This window comes from Camelus ferus, chromosome 13 (genome assembly GCF_009834535.1).
Source record: "Camelus ferus isolate YT-003-E chromosome 13, BCGSAC_Cfer_1.0, whole genome shotgun sequence".
Taxonomy (NCBI): domain Eukaryota; kingdom Metazoa; phylum Chordata; class Mammalia; order Artiodactyla; family Camelidae; genus Camelus; species Camelus ferus.
Genome location: NC_045708.1, coordinates 63743405 through 63765073, shown reverse-complemented (window position 1 = coordinate 63765073; position 21669 = coordinate 63743405). Strand labels below are relative to the sequence as shown.

At 41.3% G+C, this 21669-nt stretch overlaps 2 protein-coding genes across 6 annotated transcripts in view; one reads left to right on the top strand and one right to left on the bottom strand.

Annotated features, from left to right (window-relative positions):
* WDR63 (WD repeat domain 63) overlaps nt 1–8936 on the bottom strand; it is a 72938-nt gene extending 64002 nt beyond the window's left edge. Inside the window, exons 1-2 of the mRNA XM_032494694.1 lie at nt 8798–8936; nt 7734–7790 (exon numbers count right to left, since the gene is read on the bottom strand). The gene's annotated coding sequence lies outside the window, so the exon portion shown is untranslated. The remainder of the gene's footprint in view (nt 1–7733; nt 7791–8797) is intronic.
* The window catches only part of MCOLN3 (mucolipin 3), a 29725-nt gene continuing 16846 nt past the window's right edge, over nt 8791–21669 (top strand). For 3 of the 5 annotated variants that reach the window (XM_032494702.1, XM_032494700.1, XM_032494699.1), the window contains exons 1-4: nt 9030–9283; nt 12033–12262; nt 15865–16032; nt 21433–21586. In XM_032494702.1, the coding sequence (XP_032350593.1) occupies nt 9067–9283; nt 12033–12262; nt 15865–16032; nt 21433–21586 (769 nt within the window). In that variant the 5' untranslated portion in view covers nt 9030–9066. Of the gene's footprint in view, nt 8848–9029; nt 9495–12032; nt 12263–15864; nt 16033–21432; nt 21587–21669 lie in introns of those variants that run through there. The other 2 variants (XM_014563906.2, XM_032494703.1) reach the window with 2 other exon arrangements.

Genomic DNA, 21669 nt, shown 5'->3' with positions numbered 1-21669 from the left:
CAGAATCCCTTAGGGCTGCTGCTCTGCCCACCCCAGCTGCGACCTGAGGCCCTCCCAGGAATCTACCCTAGATTCCCGTGTAAAGTAGAGAAAATTTGGCTCGATCGTGGTGGCCCAGAACTTCTAATGTGTTACATTTTCTTCTTGCCAAAATAACTTTTGTATAGAGCTTGATTCAAAATGAAAGTAAGGGTCTCAGAGGAAGAAGATTAAATCCTTCAGCAACAGCAAGATTCACTTTATGATTACGGGTCCTGTGGGGTTCATACAGTCCAGCTCATCTCTCTGAACACTGTTACCGGCTCTCCCCTCCTTTAAAAAACAATTAAAACCGCCTAATTGGTAAGCTGGCAGAATTTAATAAAGTAATTCAACTGACCGCTGGAATTGGTCTAAATCAATTTTTTGCACCCAATTTAAATGAAAATATTTGGCAATAAGCTTACAGATTCTTAACGTATCTGAAATTAAATGATCCTAAGTATGATGACATTACATGGTGTGTAGCAAGGTCAGGTACAGTCTTTCAAATATCTGAATAACTTGGGTTTGCAAAATGCAAATAAATTTTACTAAAGAAATCATTAAAAAATAAAACTAGGAGGACTACTCATCATTGTGACGTTGTGGAGACTTTTATCGCAGGCTCTTCCACTCCCTGACACTGAAAAGTTAGTTTTCCCCTGGGCTCAGTCCGGAAAAGCCTTCTTTTCTTACTCTTTGCTCTCTCCTCATGGCATCACATCTATACCCCCTTAGATTTAATTCTCTCTCCAAACACATCAGTGACTTCCATTTCTATACTCAGCCTATTACATCTCATAAATTCCAGACCTGAATTTCCACTACCTCTTGGATATTTCCAAACATGTTGAGCTTAGTTCATGGTGTTTAATAGGTGCCAAATAAAGATACTGAGTAAATAAATGAATAAAGATACTGAATGAGTAATTACTGTACCAGAGACATCACCAACGTAGCAGAAGTGAAAGTCAACTTATTATTTTTCACACCTCTTTCAGGTATCATTTGGAAACTTTTTTTACTTCTTTATTTTCTCCTTTAGCTAACAGTACCTACTGTCTATTAATTTGCAAAGCTAGAAATCTGTCATCCCTGACTCCTCCCACCTACAGTCAACATGTCACTAAATCCTGTCATTTTCCTTTTCTAAATTATCTCTCAAATAATCCATCTCTTCTTAGCCATCTTTACTGCCTCTGACTTATTTCAGGTGATGATAATGTTCTCTTGATTTGTTCTCTCTCTTCCTCTCTAATTTATTTGCTAAGGTGTCACAGTATGTTCTGAAACAGAGCTTCAATCTTGATAACATCCTGCTTACATATTCTAAATCTGGCATGTGAAACCCTGTACAAACAGGGTTCTGAAAGATGCCTTAAAGATATCTGGAAGATAATGAGTTATATTTCTAACCTCACTTCCTGCCTCTCTCCCCAACTCAACCCACATTTTAGCACAGTGTGTCTCAACTGAACCCCTTAAGAGCCAAGAAACGTGAAACCATAGGGGTTGGGGGTTGGTAATAGGCTGATAGTAAGAGGGGTTATAGCTTGAAATAGATTTCGGCAGCAGAGATATATTTTTTTCATACAAAGAATTCATGAGGTTTTTGCATTCTGCTCCACAGTGTGTTCATGTTTGTTTTCATTTTTTTAATATGTCTAAAATGCTTACTCAATTCTATCTCAGTAAAACTGGGGGAAATGTCTAAAATCATTATTAACTAAATTGACATAAAATTGAATAAACTCAAAGGAGCCCCAGGCAGCTGTGACATGCTCACCTTGTGGTTTTCCACAGCTCCTGACACACTGCTGCCCAGGTCCAGGAGTTTCTGTGTCCCAGAAGGGAGGCAGAGCTCTGGTTCTGCAGAGCCCGTGGCTGCTCCCTAAGTAGGCCACGCCCTTTAACAGCTGTGCACCTGTTCATCCCGCTGCCTCTACTTCTGCCTCTACCTCTAATGCCTTTCTTCATCTGCATTATCTGGTAAACTCCTAATTATTTTTCAAGATCCAACTCAAATATCATCTTGCCTGGAACCCATCCAGACACCAGCAGAATTAGTCACTCTTTCCTCAGTTTTTCCATTATTGCAAGTATTACACTGTGTTGCAATGGCTTGTTTATATGGCTGTCCCCCTAACCCTTGCTACCAGACTTTAGAGGTGTCTCCTTCTTTTATATCTCCATTGTTTAGCACAGTATCTGACATGGATATTTAATATATGTTGACTCATTTAATTGATTGACTATTCTTGACAGCAAATCTAGAAAAAGCTGTCTAATCAAAGTTTCTTTGTATTCTTCCAAAGAACTTCCTATTCGTAAACAAAAAAATCATAATCCTTTGCAGTCAGATTTAAGGAAGTAAATATTATAACCCTGTGATTTGGATGAGACAGCAAGCCTTTCTGGCATCTCTTCTTCACAGACACCCCAAGGGAACGTCCATTCGGAGGAGTGAGTCACAAGTCCTGATACCAAGAGAGTCAGAAATCAAATGGAAAATGTTGAGTAATTTCTTCCTGTCACAAATTCAAATTATAAATGATTGCCTGAACATCTGTTCTTTCCTGGGAGTGGTCAGAAATAAAGCATCCCCACAGTGGCTAACGAACAACTCAGTGCTCTTCCAGGGGATGCTGAACTCAATCTGCCGGAAATCTGAAGATCTTTAAAAGTTAGTTTTAGTTTTACTAGTTGAGTGAAAATGTAGTAAGTCAAGAAGCTGCTACTGAAAATACCTCTCTGATGATTTAAGGACATCTTGGTAAGCTTCAGATTGGGTGTACAAAGGGTAATCTGACAAACTGGGTATGAGGTGGATTTTTACTACTTATTACTTTAGTGCTTGATTCCCCCACCTCTTTTAAAAATTTTTCAAGAGTTAGTTTAGAAACCAGGGCCCGAGGACCCTTAATAGGAATCTTTATGCCTTTTGTCTGTCTGCATCAGTACACCTGGGAGGGAAAGAGGGTAGGAGAGAAGGAAGTGTCCCTGTTTGAACCCTAGATTGCTGGGATTCTGACATGTTTGCAAAGTGCTTGGGGAAATTATCACAGCCTATAGCAGGAGGAACTGAAGATTGTCCCGGAAGAGTACTCAGGTTCAGAAATGAGAAAACAGACAGAGAAGTCTGACCTGGGAACAAAGTTTACCTATTGGAAGAGAGGACCAATTGTGGCAAAGCTAGAAATAAATGGACTAAAACTTCAGTAAGAAATCAGAATGTGTGTGACACTAAAGTGAGGTGCTAGGCATTCTATGACTTCTGCACAGAATGACTTCAGTCTAACGGGGGCTTCCCCATCAGAACTGCCGGTCCCTCCCACAAAGGAAGGTGAGGCCCAGTGGGTTGTCTGCCGGCTGTGGTGGCAGGTGTCTCTAGGGGGCGCTGATGCAGGAGCTGAGGAGGAAAATATGGGGCCACTTGGTAGCAGGGTGGGCTTACTTGTGAGTATAGGTGAGACTCCACTCTCTACACCAGAGACAGTTGGTGGTGGGAGAGGCATCGTATGGTGGTGATAGTCTCACAATGTCAATAGGATCAAGAGGCAGTGAAATATCAATTCTGCATGTATGATGATTATTACCATTGGGACATTTTTAATATTTTTTAAAGTGGAATCATTCAAATAATACTTTCCTTAAAGTTAGAAAATTATGTCGGAACCTAAATTTGTCGCTTTCCAGAAAAGTGACATCAGACAAGTTGTTACACTCTCTATATCTCAGTTTTACATCTGCAGAATCTGGGATAATGATGCTTTCCTTGGAACCAAGTCAGATAAAGGGTGGGAGCAACCACACTGCTGCCGTGAAGGACATTCTTCAAAAGAGACGAAACTTCACAGGGGTGAACTGGACGCAGGGTGTCAATTAGTTCAGGTCCCCACAGGGGACCAGGGAGAGAGAAACTTGATTCTCCTCTCAACCAAGTATACAGCTTCAGATCTGCAATAAAATCTATGTTGAATATTTTTGCCACGTGAGGGTACAAATCACAAGGTTTAGTCAAAGGGCAATGTTTCCACCCCTGAGTTCAGCCAGTTTTAACATTTAAAGTTTGAACAGTTCAGTATGCTCCCAATAACAATTTACTTAGAAACTAGTTGAGAAAATTGTGTTTAATAAATTATTTTGAATGTAAAGGAAGGGTGTACATGTTTGTTAGCAGCAATCATTTTTCCCCTATTTCCACTACATAAATGGTAAATAAAATTTTAAAGAATATTAGTATGAAGGGATGCCAGATTACTAGCCTGTCCAGATTACCCACAGATCTTAATCTGTCCCTTCTACATAGCACAGCCATAAAGAGGCTGCATTGTGCCTCAAATGTGCTACGTGCTCAATGAATAGTTGTTGAATCAAAATTACTCTGAAATTCTGTTCAAAGTGAATTACAGACGTTGCCTCTGCCCTTTGGTGACAAAGATAGATTTCCACGTTCAGCTGTCTAAGAGACATTTCCACTTGGATGTCTAACACAGGATTATCCAAAGTGTGGCCCTCTGATCAGAGCAAGCCAGGAAATATTTGTTACTAGTTCACCAATCCACAAAACATTTGTTACCCCTCTCTAGCAAAAGAAGTACAGAATTTGAAAGTGCTTAAAAACTTAATAGCATTCTGATAGCATAACTGCTTTATGTTACATATGAACAAAACTACTTAGTATTCTAAATGTCTTTATTCCATTTTCTAGCAATTTAGTTGAACTGTATTTCACAGATGTATGTCTGTGAGAGGAATGGAAACAAAGCCAAATCAAGTTGCCTCCAACAGACAGCTGGGAAGCACTTAATAGACATCTCAAACGCGTGTTCAAACTCAGCTCCTGATTCTCCCCACCCACCTGCTCACCCTGCAGTCTTCTCCACCTCAGCTGATGGCCACTCCACCTTCATGATTGCTCAGGCGAAAACCCAAGAGTCATCCTTTGACTCCTTTGCTTTCATCTTTCACCCTTTGCGGATGTATTTTCCACACAGCACTCAGAGGAACATACTTGTAAAACATAAGTCAAATCATGCCAATCGTCTGCTCAAAACCCTACAAAGGCTCCCCTTTCACTCTGTGTTAAAGCCAACCCTCACAATGGCCTACAAGGTCCAGCTTAGCCTGGCCCCTGTCACTAACCTCATTTCCTACCATTCCTCCTGACGGCTCACACGGCTGCAGACACACTGGCCTCCCTGCTGTTACTCAAACACACCAGGCAGGCTCCTGCTCTGCACTGGCTGTTCCCTCTGCCTGGAACACTTCAGCCAGATCTCCTTCATGTTTTTGCTAAGATGTTAACTCCTGAATGAGCTACCCTGGCTAAAACGGCAACTTCTAATACTCCTTGTTCTCCTTTCTCTGCTTAATTTTTTCCCCATAGTATTTATCACCTTCTGAAACACTCTATAGTCTACTTGTTATAGGCATTGTCTGTCTTTTCCCACTGAACTGTAAACTCTACAAGGCAGAAGTTTTTTTGTTTTTTTTTTTTTTCACTGCTGCATCCCCTGTGAGTAGATCTATGCCTCCCAGGTAGAAGGTGCACCATATAAAGTTCATTAAATGATTTGGGATAACCACTTTGGGGAGTAATTTGGCAGGATCTATTAAAACTGAAAACGTATGTATCCTACCATCCAGCAATTCTACTCCTTGATGTTTACCCAAGAGGAACTCATACACATGCGTGAGGCAGTGGTTCATAGATGTTCACTGCAGAATTTTTTTGTGATGGCAAATGGTTATTGTAGTAGTGTTTCCAAATTCCCAACAGATACAAATCTTTAGGATTCAGGAAAAAAAACAAAAAAAATGAAATTCCTAAAATCATGAGTTATTTTGTATTTTCATAACACTTTTTACATGTTTTTAAAATGTAAAGAGAAACCACATAATAAACAATGAATTATTCTTCTGTGACAGGGATATACTAAGAGTTCCAGAGGTTTCTTTCTGTTTTAAGAGATAATAAGAAAAGTGTGATTTATTATTATTATGAACCAATATATCAGACAAGGTTGTATATTTCAGTTACATGTTACTTGTTAGACATTTCATAACAAAAATAATTAAAAGAGGGAAGCAATAATGCAAAATAAATTCTAAATAAAAATTATTTTTCAAGATGAAAAGCAGTTAATATTTAAAAAGTTATTCTTCATATGACAGTTTAAAACACATAGAACATTAATTACCTTATTCAATAAATTTGATCTTTGTTTTGTGACAGATATTCCAGACGAGAGAAAATTTCTTATTCTATGTTTGATGTTGGTTCAGCTGTTATAAGTGTTTCAAAAAGAATTATCAGATTGGGCATTAGGGCATATGTTGCTTTTTATAAGCTCGTTTACTTTTTTTCACAATAAAAATATTTAGTCTGTTTTACAAAGAACTATATCCTTCAGTGAATATTTCAACTCTGAAAATGCAGCAAACATGATTAGGTAATATTCAAACAATGTAACACTTGGATCTCCTAGCAAGATCAATAATATTACATAGAAATATGTTTAACTCACCAATTTATGAAGTTGTTTTGCTTGCAAAAGGTTATTTCTTGAAATACCATCAATAGGATTAAAACAATGTATTCTTGTATCTAAACATATTAATATTTATTTTATTTGTAAGAAGTACTCACCAGCAGGGTCAGGAACACACATTTATAACATGACAACAATTACAAGCAAGACTGACTGCTTAGATATGTTAACTGTTTCTAATGTGCTCCTGTCCTGCTTCCAGAAATGCTGACCTTAAATTTTGACTTAATTTCCTGTCTTCCTTTTGATTTGATGGCAATATACTACTTTAAACCAACAACATCATTATGTTCATTGTCAGGGTTTAATTTTCTCCTTTACATTGTTTTGGCACAATGTAATTTGTTATGTGAGGATCTATTTCTGCGCCTGCTAGTCTGTTCCAATCCATTTTATATGTCTCTTTCCATAAACACCAAAACATCATGTTTATAGAGCTTTATAATAAGTCTTGAAATCAGTTAGGGTAAATCCTCCAACTCTGTTCTTATTTTAAAAAATTGCTTTTGTTATTCTGGGTTCTTTGCATTTCCATAGAATTTTAGAATTAGCTTGTCAATCTGTGTGAAATAGCTTGCTGGAATTTTGATTGAGATTAATCTATGAATGAACTTGGTAAGAATTGACATCTTAACAATACTGTCTTACAATACATAAACATAGTTGATTTTTTCATGAATTTAATCTTCCAAAAATTAAAATTAAAAAAGGATCGACATTCACAAGCAGATAAAGTACGTCAGGCACAGTAATGGGTGCTTTACATCTATCAAATTAATTAAAATTCATCATTCCTTTTATTAGGCAAATTATATATAGAAGGAAATGGGGAGATGGAGAGGTTAAGTAATTCCCTGGGGCCGGTCAGTAGGTGGCAAAGAAGGGAGTGTGGGTCCCCAGCTGTCTGACACCAAAGCTTGACTTTTTCTATTCACCAGTCTACTTAACTCAGCTGTAACTAGGGCCATCTCTTATGGCTGCAAACCTCTCTAAAGTTCAGATTGTTCCTGAACAATCAAGCATTTCAAACTCCCACCGTCATTGTTATGATAAGGAGATATTATTAAGTCATGTGTAGGCATGTGGGCATAGGAGATTACATTTTCCAAATTGCACTTGAGAATTGAGTGTGCCAATTATACCCTTTTGACCACCTACCTTGTTCACAGCACTTGGGATTCAGGTTTATGATCAGCATAAAATTCTTGTACTCCACTGCAAGAAAAAATATTGCCATTTATAAATTATCCATGCTAATTATCCTGGTTTAGAATTTGGAAACAATTTTGTAAAAGATCTAAAAGCTCTTTATATAATTTGGGGAACTAACTGTTGTGGAAATTCAGCGACTTTTCACAAATCTGCCTGTGGCCAAAAAAAAAAAAAAAAGAAAAGAAAAGAAAAAGAAAAAGAAAGAAATCAATTAAAACAAACCCAAAGTGGCTGTAATTAAAATCAACGTGCTTGATTTATTCCTGATAAGCTAAAGTTTAATTTAAAATAAAAGAATTCATGAAAAAAAAGGTTATGGTTGCAGGTCTACTCTTAAAAAAATATTCAATGACACTTATGAAAGTGTCCATCCAGATAGCTTCAGGGGCCACTGCAATGAAATTTTACAGTGGAGGAGACGGGGTACAACTCCCAATACAGCATGGGCAAGTGGAAATTTGCAGGTTAGGGGTTAGTGGATGGAATATCCTAAAAGAAACAGTAGAGTTAAGGAGAGTTCTGGCTAAAATGACCTAGCAGGACTCTTGCTGAAAAAGGACCAGGACCATCAGACAGCTCCTGGGGAGTGAAGGATGAGGAAGCAGCAAACATACTGACGATCATCACATACTGAGGCGGAGGGTGCTTCTGGTTAAATTGACTTAGCAAAGTTCTTCCTAAAACTGGATTTTTACAAGGAAGTGCACACGTGAGCCTAGAAGAAGGCTTCAGGAGCCTGACTGAAGTTTGGCCAAGCAAAGAATCTTTACTTCAAGTACTTCCAGTCACATTTCTTTTAAGAGCTTTTCGGGACTCTTTCAAACTCAGCATCCATTCTTCAAGAGCCTAGTTAACAGTCCGCTAATTTTATAGCAATTCTCCCAAACTCGAAGGCCTAGAGAGGGCTCAAGCTTGAAAAGTCTTCCCCTTCACGATTTCCTCTGTACTTAAAAAAAAAAAAAAAAAAAAAAATCAGAGTAGAAGGCTGCTGGAGAGGGCTGCGCACTCACCCGCCTCCAGGCATTCCACATCAGTCCTGGCTCGTTTACCCCCACAACCGGTGAGAGGGAGCCCGGAGCCCATGCACTTGCTCCTCCCGGCTGCAGGCAACCGCAGAAAACCCGAGGAGGGTTGAGCGGGTCGTCTATGGGGACCCGGAGGGGCGCGAAGGGAGTGAGGCGCCCAGAGAACGGGGACAGCGCCGGCTCGCTCAGGCGGCCTCCTTGGCCCCACGTCCTGAAGGGCGGCTCCAGACAGGGCGTGCAGGGGAGCCGGAGCGATGCGGAGGGGGTCACGGGTTCAAACGGCCGGAGGAGGGGGAATGCCACCGCGGCGGCTCCTGGCCGCCGGGCTCACGTCGGACTCCGGGCTGAGCCGGGCCTCGGACGCTTCTAGAGCGGCGGACCCGCAGCAGCCCCGGCCGCTGAGAAGCCGCGACGACCCCGCCCCCGCCCCCGCCCCTCAGCCGGCGCCCCCTCCGCCCGTCGCGGCCGCGAGTGAGCCGAGCGCCGCAGCGCCGGGAGGCGTCGGGTGTCGTGGGAACGGCGCCCGCGGCGCCAAGGGAGGGACCGCGACGTCTCCAGCCGTGGGTGATACAAGGCGGGAGGGTCGGGCCCCGGGACACCGGCGCCATGGAGGGGACACAGGTGGGCGCGGGGTGCGAGCTGCAGCAGTTCGGCCCCGCGCGAGCTCCGCTACCTGCCCAAGGTCAGTGGCGGCGGCCCCCGCGCCCGGGGAAGCCGGGACTCCCGCCGCGGCTGCCCGGAGACCCTGCCGCGCGCCGGGAAGCCACGTGCGTGCGGGCCGGGCCCGGCCTGGAACGCCTGGGCGGAGGGCGGCCGTCTGCGTGCGGCCAGGGGCTCGGAGACGTCCTGCAGGTTGCGCTGCCAGCCTCTCCTGACTCGGAGTGTCCCTGTGTTAGAGGCGGGGGCGGATGGGCTTGGGGGCCAAAGCCGGGGTCCCTGCGCTGAGCGACAGCAGCCTCCAGCCGGGCTCGGGTCGTGTGAGCAGCTCGCGTGCCTGTCGTCAACTCTGAGGGTTTTGCTGTTTACATATATTCCCTGGTTTTCTTTAACTTTCTGCAGTTCAGTTTAGTTAAGCCTCTCCCCGCTGTGAATAACTCCCCTCGGTGTGTTAGCTGTAGACTCTGCGAGCATGCCTGGTACCGTGGGCCGCATCTCCACCTGCGCGGCGCCCCGGGCGGTTGTGGAGGCGTGTTGGCCGACACAGTCAGCGGCTAGGGGTCTGGGCAGTGGCAGTTTTTAAAGTGCACCTTCAGAGGGGCTTCTGTGACGTGGTAAAGCTAAGGTTTGCAGCAAGTTGAGCGATCAGCCCTCGTGAAAGAAACGTCTTCCTTCCGGGACAGCTTGGTGCTGAATACATTAATCGTGGTTGGCTCTTTTTACTTTGTTCCTATGGGTACTGTTACACGTCGTGCGGCTCGTTTGTTTAAAGTTTAATTTTCCCCTGTACCAAAATAGAAAGGGGTGAATGTGACCTCAAATCTGTCATTCACCAACACGCTGTATTATTAACAACTTCATTATTATGTTGGAGTTCGTATGCGAGTTTCTGGTGAACATAAAATCATCTTTCTTATAATTCCCAGAGGTAAAGTCTCTTTAAATGCTAGTTTAAATGTCATACCTTGTTGAAGAAGGAAAAAAAAAATGGTTTTGAATGAAAAGCCCTAAGGAATTAACTTTTTCTCTCCATATGTCTTTACCTAAAAGTTACTGTACTCAGATCTTGACAGGCATTTTAACACACACACACCAACCATACTTTAATGAATTCTATTATAATTATTTCATTTTGAAGGTACTGCATATGTTATTGTAAACATGCTTTAGGCCCTGTTGACTCAGTAATATCCTTATTAATCTTTTATTTATCAAGAATTTTACAACTTTCCCCACGGATAGATTTTTATAGCCACTATCTATTGTTTGGAGATGTTGGGTTTGCTAAGAATGTTTTGATTCAGAACCAAATGTCGCATTCTAGACCTGGAAAGCACCTGAGCAGTGACTTGTAAGATATTGTATTAATACAGTTTGAATCCCACCACACCCCCATCAATCTATGAATAGAAGTTATGGTAAAAATTATCAAATAGAGCCAGCCTTTCTAGTCTATAAAAAGGAACTCTACTCTCCTTGGTGGTTTGGGGTATTTTACTTTGAACAGGCTTCCATAATATCAGTATTAGTCTGAGGGAAGATCCAAGGTAGGTTCCAGCTTCTGGAGAGACTTTATCACTTTGGATAAGCTGACTATGAAAGCAATAAAACCAGCCCCATCCTTTTCAAATCGACCAAAAAAATAGGTATGAAGTGCTTTGAAAAGTAAAATGTGCTACGTAAAATATATATAAGGCCTTCAGTAAAAAGCTAGTACAAGTGATGTGGCTGATTGGGATTTGGACTTAAATTGAGATTCTGAGTTCTTCTTTGCAGACCTCCACTGTAAGTCCTCTGAGGCTTCCACTGCCTCTCAAGAACCTTGTTGACTGTTCAGGAAGCTGCTCCATCTGCTGGGGCTGTAGGGAAAGTGAGGCTGTTTGCTTAGTGTTAGACGCTATGCAAGGGCTTTGTTTGCGTTTTCATTGCAGGCTCGCTAGAAACATATGAGGGTGGGTATTCTTATTCCCATTTTGCAGAAGAGAACGCTGAGGCTCAGACAGGCTGAGTGACTTGCCTAAGGTGACAGAAGAGTCACATTGTAGAATCAGGATTAGAAACCAAACAAGATCTTGGTTCTCTACAGCACAACTTCTACCTTTAACTCAATGGTTTTAATTTTTTTTGTTTTAGTAATCTGATGAAACTGTATCTCCTTAGGAAAAGTGACCATATCCATATATCTGCAAAATTTTGCATAAAATTTCAGAGTCCACCTACTTTCTGAAGCCCTTACGTGGGCTTTCAGGACACCCTGCTTTAACTATACGTTACTGAATGAGGCAGAAAGCATATACATACTCTATGTATGTACATGTAATTTTTTATTAATAGCAGCCCTTGAATTTGGTAATTTTCAATTGGGTAAAAATTCACTTAGTAACTGAAGCAAAATGACGTGCTACATTCTAATTGATTCTGTAAACATCAAAAGTACAGTTTAGCACAATGGTGCTTATTTGAAAGCAGATCTTTTGTTTGGGTTTCTTCAACTAGCCTGCAATAGCAATAGAACATTGATTTTGCCTTCACTTACAGTTGTTTTTTCTTGTTTTCCTCCCAGAGATGGCAAATCCTGAGGTCATTGTAAGTAGCTGCCGCTCTCACGAAGAGGAAAATCACTGCACTTTTAATCAGCATACATCTCCCTCGGAGGAACTTCTATTAGAAGATCAGATGAGGCGAAAACTCAAATTTTTTTTCATGAATCCTTGTGAGAAGTTCTGGGCTCGAGGTAGAAAACCATGGAAACTTGCCATACAAATTCTAAAAATTGTAATGGTGACTATCCAGGTAAGCATCTCGGATCATGAGTTTAGTGAAGTCTTCTCTTACTAACAAAGAGGACGATGGATACTGGTGTTTTTCTTTTTTTAATAACTTTTAACTGTATGCATGATAAAGAACAATAAATAAGGAGACATACAATCTTACACCCTTCTCTCTTCAATATTTGTGAAGAAGATTTTGGGGTTTTTTCCCCCTAACTTTTTTCCTTCTCATCTTTCATTAGGCTATAACTTTAGTCACATAATGTAATTACTTTTCAGGAAAAGAATATTTTAATATTTGGCTTGGCTTCCAATCAAGAAGTTTAGCTGAAGGTTTCTGTATCAACCGTGGAAACCAGCTGTTGCCCAACCAGAGGATTCTTTTCCTTCCTAGTTAGTTTCCTGAGAATTTCTCTCTCTTCAGAAACTTCAGGCTGAGGCAGATACTTGGATTCTTACATCCCTGTGATCACAGGAGCCCTGCAGTGGGAGAATGTGGGGCCAACTGAAAAGGAGTAGCATAGGGGGTGAAATTTGAGGCTTCATTTTAGGAGATGTCAAATCTCATTTCCTTGGCTTCTCTTAACATTTTTGGGGGAAATTATATTTTGTGATTCTTTACATATATATATGTATATATATACTTATGATTTATTCTTGTAAAGGTGTGTTTTCTTGCTAGTGACAGTAATTATCTCTTGTTAAAGCAAAAGGACAAAAATAAAAGCAGATTGTAATAGGAAAAATAGATGTGATGATTCAACTTTATCAATACTTTCTCGTGATTCGGTGAAAAATGCATGAGTAAGTAAACAACTGATATTCAAGGAGATTTTTTTAAACTGAAATCGCTAATCTTAACTGATTTTTGAGAACAAATGCTTAAAATTGTTAGAAGCTAAGGCTTTTTCTACAATCAAATGGAAGTTGGTGAAAGTTCTTGTCTAAGTTTCTGATGCTTGATGTCATGTAAAGGAGACTAACATTTGAGTGGTTACCTTTTCCCAGGACATTATTTCATTCAATTTTCATCAGCACTCCTATTGAATAAATACTGGTGTCCTTCATTTCACAGAAGAGGGAACTGATGTTTATAGGGTTTTTAAAAAGCCACAGGACTAGTCAATGGCAGAATCAAGATTTTAGAGGCAGGTGCTCTCTCTCTAAGATATCAACATAAAACAGATGCTCAATTCTCAGTATAATATTTGGCAAGTTAGAATTGAAATTCTTAATTTCCAGTTGATAATACATGTATCAAATAGTGAAAAAAACTATCTGTGTTGTTTCTGATAAGTAAGAGGGAAAAACTATATCAGCTGAACATGAATATTTTCTACTTAGAGTGATAGATACCACTTGTGTGTTTGCTGTGTTTGGGGCTAAACATTTTACACCATCATGTTTAATTCTTAAAATAAATCAGAGGTAGGCAGTGGTATCCCCATTACACAGATGAGAACACTGAGGCTTAGTGAGGTAAAATAACCTGTCATAGTCAGGAAACTAGAAGAGTAGAACGGAGACTGAAACTCAGATTTTATTCCCTCTAGGACTTACGTCCTTAATTACTCCTAAATCTTTTAGGGAGCTCATCTAACCTTCCTGTGTTTCCTAGGGTGGTCAAGAGGAAACTGACTAACAGTTTAAGATGTTAAGCCTGTTAGTAATAAGCATATAAAAGGCATTTAGGTAAGTTTTTCAAAGTAACAGGGTTTTTCTTAATTGTGATATTTCCTTAATTTACATTGGCGCAATCAAACAAATATTACATACTTTGTCCAAATGAGCAAATTAGGGTGACTTGATGACAGAGTTCCTCTTTTCAGAGAAAAGGTGGTACTCCTGTTAAGCTGGAGATTTTGTGTCAGGAGCAGCAGCAGCAAAAAAATAGATGTCGAAGATGATAGGCACCCTACTGACAGTTTCCCTGTTCCCGCTGCCTGGCTCAGCCTCTGAATTACAGCAGTTCTCTCTCTGCCAGTGGGCCTCCTGCCTACCACTAGGTCCTTGAGGGCAAGGCTGTGTCTTCTGTATGCTCAGGACCTAGCTCAGTGCCGGCACGTGCAGGTACTCGTGTGCTTGAATAGGTAAAAATGTCTTTGGGAATTCTCTGGAGGCTTTTTAGTCATCAGCTTCAATAGATGTGAAATCCCTGGAATATCAAGTCATCTTATTGGAATTTAAATAGGACACAACTTAAAGAGGCTTTTCAGAAATGGCAGTCGAATTAGGTGGAAAGTGATGACATGTGCGGGGTGCAGGGCGTACATCACAAGGGGACATGAGAGGGGAAAAGCCTGGTCTGCTGTCTGTTTCTCCCCAAACAGACCTGGGTACTTTGTGTACATGATTGGATGGCTAGAGCTTGGATTTAGTCTGTTAGACTTGGGTTCATATTTTGACTATACACTTCCTACTGATATGACTTATAAAAATTATTTAACTTTTCTGAGTCTTTATGTACTTATCTGTAAAATGGGTATATTAGGAACTATACTTTGGGATTAGTGTGAAGAAAGTTCCTGGAACAGTGTATGGCATATAGAGGGTTCAATGTTGTTCTCCTTTTCCATATAAAATATACCTTGCCCCTCACCCTGGGACCTAAGTCAAAGTATATGTTCTAAACATATAGCACGCGTGCGTGTGTGTGTGAGAGAGAGAGAGAGAGAGAGAGAGAGAGAGATTGAAGTGGTTTGGGAGGGAAGAGAAGGTAAAAGAGAACTTGGAGTACAGTAAGGTGTGGGTGTGATGGGAGAGTGTATGTGAATATGACAGCAGTGCAGTTAAACAACTTTTTTGTGTGTAAATAACTGAGTTTTATGTAAAACTCAGGGGCCAGTCCTGCATGAATACGAAGGATATGTTATCTTAACATACTTTAATTTAGAGACGAGTTGAAAGAATATTTTTATTTTCGGTCTTCTTGTCACAGTTTTGGCAGCTAGCCCCGGAATACAGTCTGGTGATAGGACTTAGGCTTATGTAAGACAACGCTCACATTGTATTGTACACCTGCTTCAAGGCCTTCTTGCTGTCCTGCAGAATTCATGTTAAACTCTTCCACTTAGCGTTCAAACCCCTGAACCATCTGTCTCCAGTTTTTCTGCTCACATTTTTTTTGCTATTTCTCAAATTGAATTATGCCTCAGTGTCCCCCTAAAGTGCTAAGTTCCACTCCACCTTCCTAGCCTTTCCCCTGTGCTCCTCCCATGTCCCCTACCCAAGTTCTGCACATACTTCAGGGTTTCTATTACTCTTTCTTCCTTATGGGAACCTCCCCACTTCCTTAGTCAAAGTTACCTTGCGTCTCTGAACTTAAGAATTCCTAAAGGACTTCTTTGAACTCCTAAAGCTTTTGTTGGTGGGGACAATGTCATAAGTGAGACCATACATGAAAATAAGTGCTGAAAACAGGAAAAGTCACTTTCTTTTGTTTAAAAACTGGAAACCCACCTTATATTTCAGGAAAAATTAATTCACAGCTGCCAAAACTTTAATTTCTATTGAACGTATTCAGAATTAATTAGACATCGAATCTTGAATAGATAAATTGGCATTATATGGAGACCTTTTATTTCATTACTTTTTCACCCTCTTACTTCTTTTTTTTCTTTTAAGCTGATCTTTTTTGGGCTAAGTAACCAGATGGTGGTAGCTTTCAAGGAAGAGAACACTATAGCATTCAAACACCTCTTCCTAAAAGGATATATGGACCGAATGGATGACACATACGCAGTGTACACGCAAAGGGAGGTGTACGATCAGATCACCTTCGCAGTGAACCAGGTAAACAGAGTACGTGCATTCTTTACTTGGAAGAAAGATTAGCCTGCAGAATTGTTAGCAATGGGCATAATAGAAACTGACATTCACGTGTACAAGGGTGAATTTTTTTTAATGAAATATATAATGACATGCATAAAACCATTAAAAAATTTTTAATATTGCCAACAAACTTTTACAAAACTGGAAGTTGAGAAATGTTTTTGTTTAGTAACAGAGAGACAGAAACTTCAAAGACTTAATGAAAAGAGTCAGAGCTGGGGCTTGGCATGAGAACTTCAAAGCTTTAAAATGATTAACTATGACCCTGGTTGTAAGTGGTCATTTAAGTCTTCAGCGTTTATACTTTCAGGGGCCCTTAACAAGTACTGAGAATATTAACTTTGCAGAGTGTGTATAGTAACCAAGACCTGAAAGTTCATTTAAAAAATAAGTAAGGCTTTTATGTCATAGATAACAATGATTTTATTGTACCATTGATTAACTACACCCAAAAACGTAAGCTTGTTTTTCATACAGATGAGTCAAATTTCTATTCTGAGTTTCTAGACAATTTGTTTTTGCTACAAACAGTACTTTCTCAAGTCTGAAACCTCCCATTTTGTAGCAATCATTGGAAGCTTTCTTAAAGTCAGTGTTTCCAACCTGGGTTAGTCTTAGACGACATTTCAAAATTATTACAACTCTTCATCAAAAAATTATTACAGTGCAATCATTGTCTTCATTATCTAGCCACAAACCACACACAGTGAGATAAAATACGTATTTGTGGCACTAAGGCTTTCTGATAGCACGCAGATGGTGAATATTGGCCCAAAGTCTTTATAGTAATAGCAGTAAGCCTCATTGTTAAATAGCATTGTCCTATCATTTGTAAGGGACAAAACGGTATAATGCTGGAGATACTCAGCTCTGAGATTCTTGTTTTAAGTTTATTATGTTTACCTAAAAAGATACTCTGAACCTAGTTGGTAGTTTGTTTGGTGGGGGAGTGGGTAGAGGCAAGACGTAAACGGTTCATTAAATTTTTTCTAAAACATTTTTACCTTTATTAGGAAGCCTAAAAGCAGTCTTTTAAATATAGTATTTGGCATTCAGGCCGCTGTGTTGATCCGATTCCCCTGTTCATTACAGAACTGCACGGAGATTCCTTCTACTAGTCTACAAGTAGATATTCTTAATTGGGGTGGGGTTTGCCTAGGGCAGGTGACTCCCCACCGTCTTACAGCAGGCACTTCCAGGCTTTTTTTTTTTTTTAACTGAAGGTAAAAAGTATCTTGGTCACGAGGCTCATGAATAAAGTTTTTGTGGTTAATGAGGTCAGTTATTCTACGTGATTCTAGAGACTGGATAGGGGAAAATGTGTATGAAGGAAAGACCTGTTTGCTGTAAGGGAATATCTTGATGGCTGAGGTGATAGACACCAAAGAGAACAAACAGATAAGACGGTAACTTCTCAGCCGTTAGAGCTATTTCCACGACTAATTGGTTTTCTTGAGGAGTGGAGCCCTAAAATGTCATCAGACGAATAGTCAGGGCCTCGTCCTGAGCCAGCGCTGGTTGTAACAGCACCATTCTTTGTTCAGTATACGTGCTTATGTATTTGAATGTCAAAGACCTAGTTATTTTTATACTGTATCCTGGTTTCCTTGGTCATGTTTGGGTCATCTTTACTAGGTTCCTTCTTTCATCTGCTCCTTAAATTAGGGCAGTCCTCAAACGTTTGTCCCTTTCCTGCAGAATTTCCCCCGCTCCGTAGCCTCTACCTTCGCCAAGACAGGTGACTCCTGAGCAGTTGGAGTCACTGACGCTGACACTGCCGCCTGCAGACAGCTCAAAGCACCTCAGAACCGCTCTGTCCAAAGCAGGTTCATAGTCTCTTCCCACCCGCTCCCCAGACCTGCGTCTCTTTCTGGTCAGTTGCTTAGGTTAAAGGTCTCAGGGTCTTGGAACCATTTACTCTTGCAGCTCAGGCATGGTCTATAAATCCCTACTTCTGGTTGGCTTCCCTTCTTCCCCTCCGCCTGCCCACCACTTTCTGATTCTAAAGAATCCACCTGAGATCACAGGTTTGATTGTGCAATGCTCCTCATTGTGTGTATATACACAAACACATTTATATATACATACATACATAACAGTGTTCAGTGCCACACATTGATATATTTATTCCACAAAGGCAGAGGTACACAATAGGCACTCAGATGTCTGTGAATGATTGAATGAGCTCAAAAGACTCATTGTATGTGTCAGATCAGGTGATCACAGAGGCACCACAAAAAATCCATCTATAATAGAGAAGCAACCCATTTTAGTCTGCCTTACCTTGCGTGCCACACCACTCAGGTAAGGACCTTTAATGTATTTTTATATTGTCTCAAAGGATGACCTGGGACCTATGGATCTGCGTGAAAACCTGCTTCTCTTAAGGCAGAGCTGCAGAGGCAAATGGGGACAGTTGCCCAGCCTGATGAAAGCCCCACAGAGGCTGTAGCCACTTAAGTGCCCCATCTGTCAATCCTACAGGTCCTACGCCTTCCAGCCATAGTCCCACACCACATTCCAGTCCCAGCATCCTTGACTCAGGCTCCAGACCTGCCCCTTAGCTGGATACAGTCCTAACACTTGTCCCTGAACATTGTTGACTGAAAAAAAAAAAGCACAACCTAAAAGTTGAGAATTTTGTTTTATTCAAGGACATCACTGTGGACTCTAGTCTGGGAAGGCAGCCTCCCAGATGGCTCTGAGGGACTATGCCAAGGAGTTAAGGTAGGAACCAGGATATATAGGAGCTTTTGCTGGAAAAAACCAAAACCAAAACCAAAACCAAAAACATGTAGTGGTACGTCAAAAGATTACTGCTAATCACAAAAAACAGGTATCTCAGATTGATGGTTTTAGCGCTTTGCTACGTGTTAAGATGCAGGAGTCTGGGCTCAGGGCAATGGTTCCTTTAATATGCATCTTAACTACCTGGGGCTAGTATCCTGTTTTTCTCCCTCCTGACTTCCCCTCAGGTCACAACCTCAGCACCACTGCAGTGGCTGATGGCTTGATGGCAGGCAACACTCTTAGTCCACACCATCCGTCTCTTGCAGGTGCTCAGACCTCCACAAAGAGCCTAATGAGGACGGCAAGGCAGGCAGTCTAGCCGTAGCATAGCTTATAATGTCCGCATGTACCTGAAGCCCTGCACCTTGGATCTTTTGCGTTTCGAGATCTTACAAGATTTAAGACACACAAGTGTCCGTGGTGGAGGGCTCAGATCTTTGGGTAATTCCCATGGGGGCTGCCTCACAGGTAGTGAGCACTCAGAAGAGCTACTGGGCCCCATACAGATGTGACCGCTTCATGACCCCGGCTTGCCTTTCTGGCTTTACCTCCCGTTACACACCCCGCATTCCAGGCACACTGGTCTCCTTGCTACCTTACCACATTCAATATCTTTTACCTCCTTTTTCATTTAATGTACTGTTTACCTCTTACTACCCCCCCCCCACTATAAAACTACCAGTTTGGCTCAGAGTAGCTTTAGAAAGACTTAATACACTTATTTCCTTGTATGGAAAACAAACAGCTCAAAACCGAGCGTCTCCAGCATTATTCTGTTTCCCCCTATATGTAGGACATAATGCTATTTAACACTCTATGCAGCTTAATTCTGTTCCCAGCCCATTTTCATGTTCCCAGTGCTACCAGAAAGACTGGTGCCACAGTCACAAATCCTGTCCTAGCTGTGTGCCATCCTACTGTGCAAGATTAACTCTAGTGAATGAAGATCTTCTATCCCATCATAGTAATTTTCATCTCACCGTTAATTTGACAAAAATATTTGAGCACCTACTTTGTGCCTCATACTGTTACCTGGAAACTGGGTTTGCCCCTTGGTGGATGTCGAGCCAAAAGACACAACCAAGCCAAAGACTGGGAGAAGGGAGGGTTTATTACTTGCAGCAGGTAAGGAGAACACTGGGGATCTTTCCCAAAGCAGTGTCTCCCAGAACAGTAAAATGGGGGAAGTTTTAAGCTAAGGGTACAAGCACATTCATGAAGGGGCTTGGGTGGTCACAGAGTCCAAGCTGTAGTTGATTGAAGTCACGAGGTTCAGAAAAGGTTAACTTCATCACTCGTTAGGTTCTAGTTGATCTGGTGGTTGAGCACTTCCGGCTAATCCTACTATTGAAACAGAACTGGGAGTCTTTACAGCTGTTAAATTATCGTTGTTATTGTTCCTTCTCTTGTCTGATAACAGTCATTTGTTTCTGCTTCCTTTTGTTCCCTTAAGCTCATTAATTACTGAGACCAGTTCAAGAACCAGCACCATGGCCAGGCTTAGGTCACAAAATGACTTAGGCCAAAGATGGCTTCTCTTATGTCAAGAAAGCCATGCCTGGGTCTCATTCTCTGGGACCCCCTACCCTATTTGCTTACAATACTGTTCTAAGTGCTGGGGTTAGAGCAGTAGACTTGATAAATTCCTTGCTCCATGGAACTCACATTCTAATGGAAGATACGGATTTTAAACAAGTTTAAGCAAAATCACTTGATTTCCAACAGTGATGAGTGCTATGAAAAAAAATTAAGTAGCATAAAATATTATCAGGGGCCTCAGGGTGGTCAGGAAAGACCTCTCTGGGGACTTGAAGTCTTGGGGGGAATATTTCAGGCTGCAGGAGTGGCAACAGCAAAGGCCCCTGAGGGTGGAAAACACTTAGTATGTTTAAGGCAAGTGTGCAGAGGAGTGAGGGGCAGGAGGGCAGAAACAGGGCGAGATCTCTCCGGGCTTAACAGGCTCTGGAAAAGAATTTTGAAATTTGTTCTGAGAGACAGGAAGCCATGGAAGGGCTTTTAGAAGGGGGATATTGCTATAAAAGTGACTAAACTGTATTCTTGCGAAGATAAAGATTTTAAAAATATTATTTTTAGAAAAAGTTTTGCTGGTTAGCCTGGAACAGTTGTATCTCCTTTCCTATATTATAGTAAAACAAAACTCTGACCTTAGAGGAAATAATAGTTCAAAGATAAATAAAACTTGTATTTCACACTAACTGTCAAAGTCAGTTCCTAAATGTAATTCTTTAAAGGAGAAAAGAACCTCAGAGAGTATATGGCTTAAGCCTTTAATTTTGCATATTATAAAGCAGAGGCTCAGAAAGTGTATGACTTGCTCAAGGCACAGAAGTGAGACTTCAACTCAGAAGTCTAGTTAATTCACGAGTGCCCTTCGCCCTCTGCCGTCCTGGTGCGCAGTGGCTCATCACTTACTCTGCATGCCAGTGTGCCAGCCTCCCCCTGAACAGGAGGCGGGAACCTGCCGTCTCAAAGGCGAGGAGGGAGGGGAGTCATGGCCTCACTTCTGCCTGGCTGAGTGCTCCCGACTTCTGCTTCTCCTTCCGGTTGAAGTACCTGCAGCTCCGCAACATCTCCGTTGGGAATCACGCCTACGAGAGCGAGGGCGCAGAGCGGTCGGCTCTGGCAGTCTGCCAGCACTTCTACAAGCAAGGAAACATCTGGCCTGGAAACGCTACCTTTGACATTGATCCAGACATTGAAACTGGTGATGTTCTTCTATAAGCCAGCACCTCCATCTTTAACTCCTTGACTTATACTTAAAATCTGTAATTTCATCTCTGGAAACAT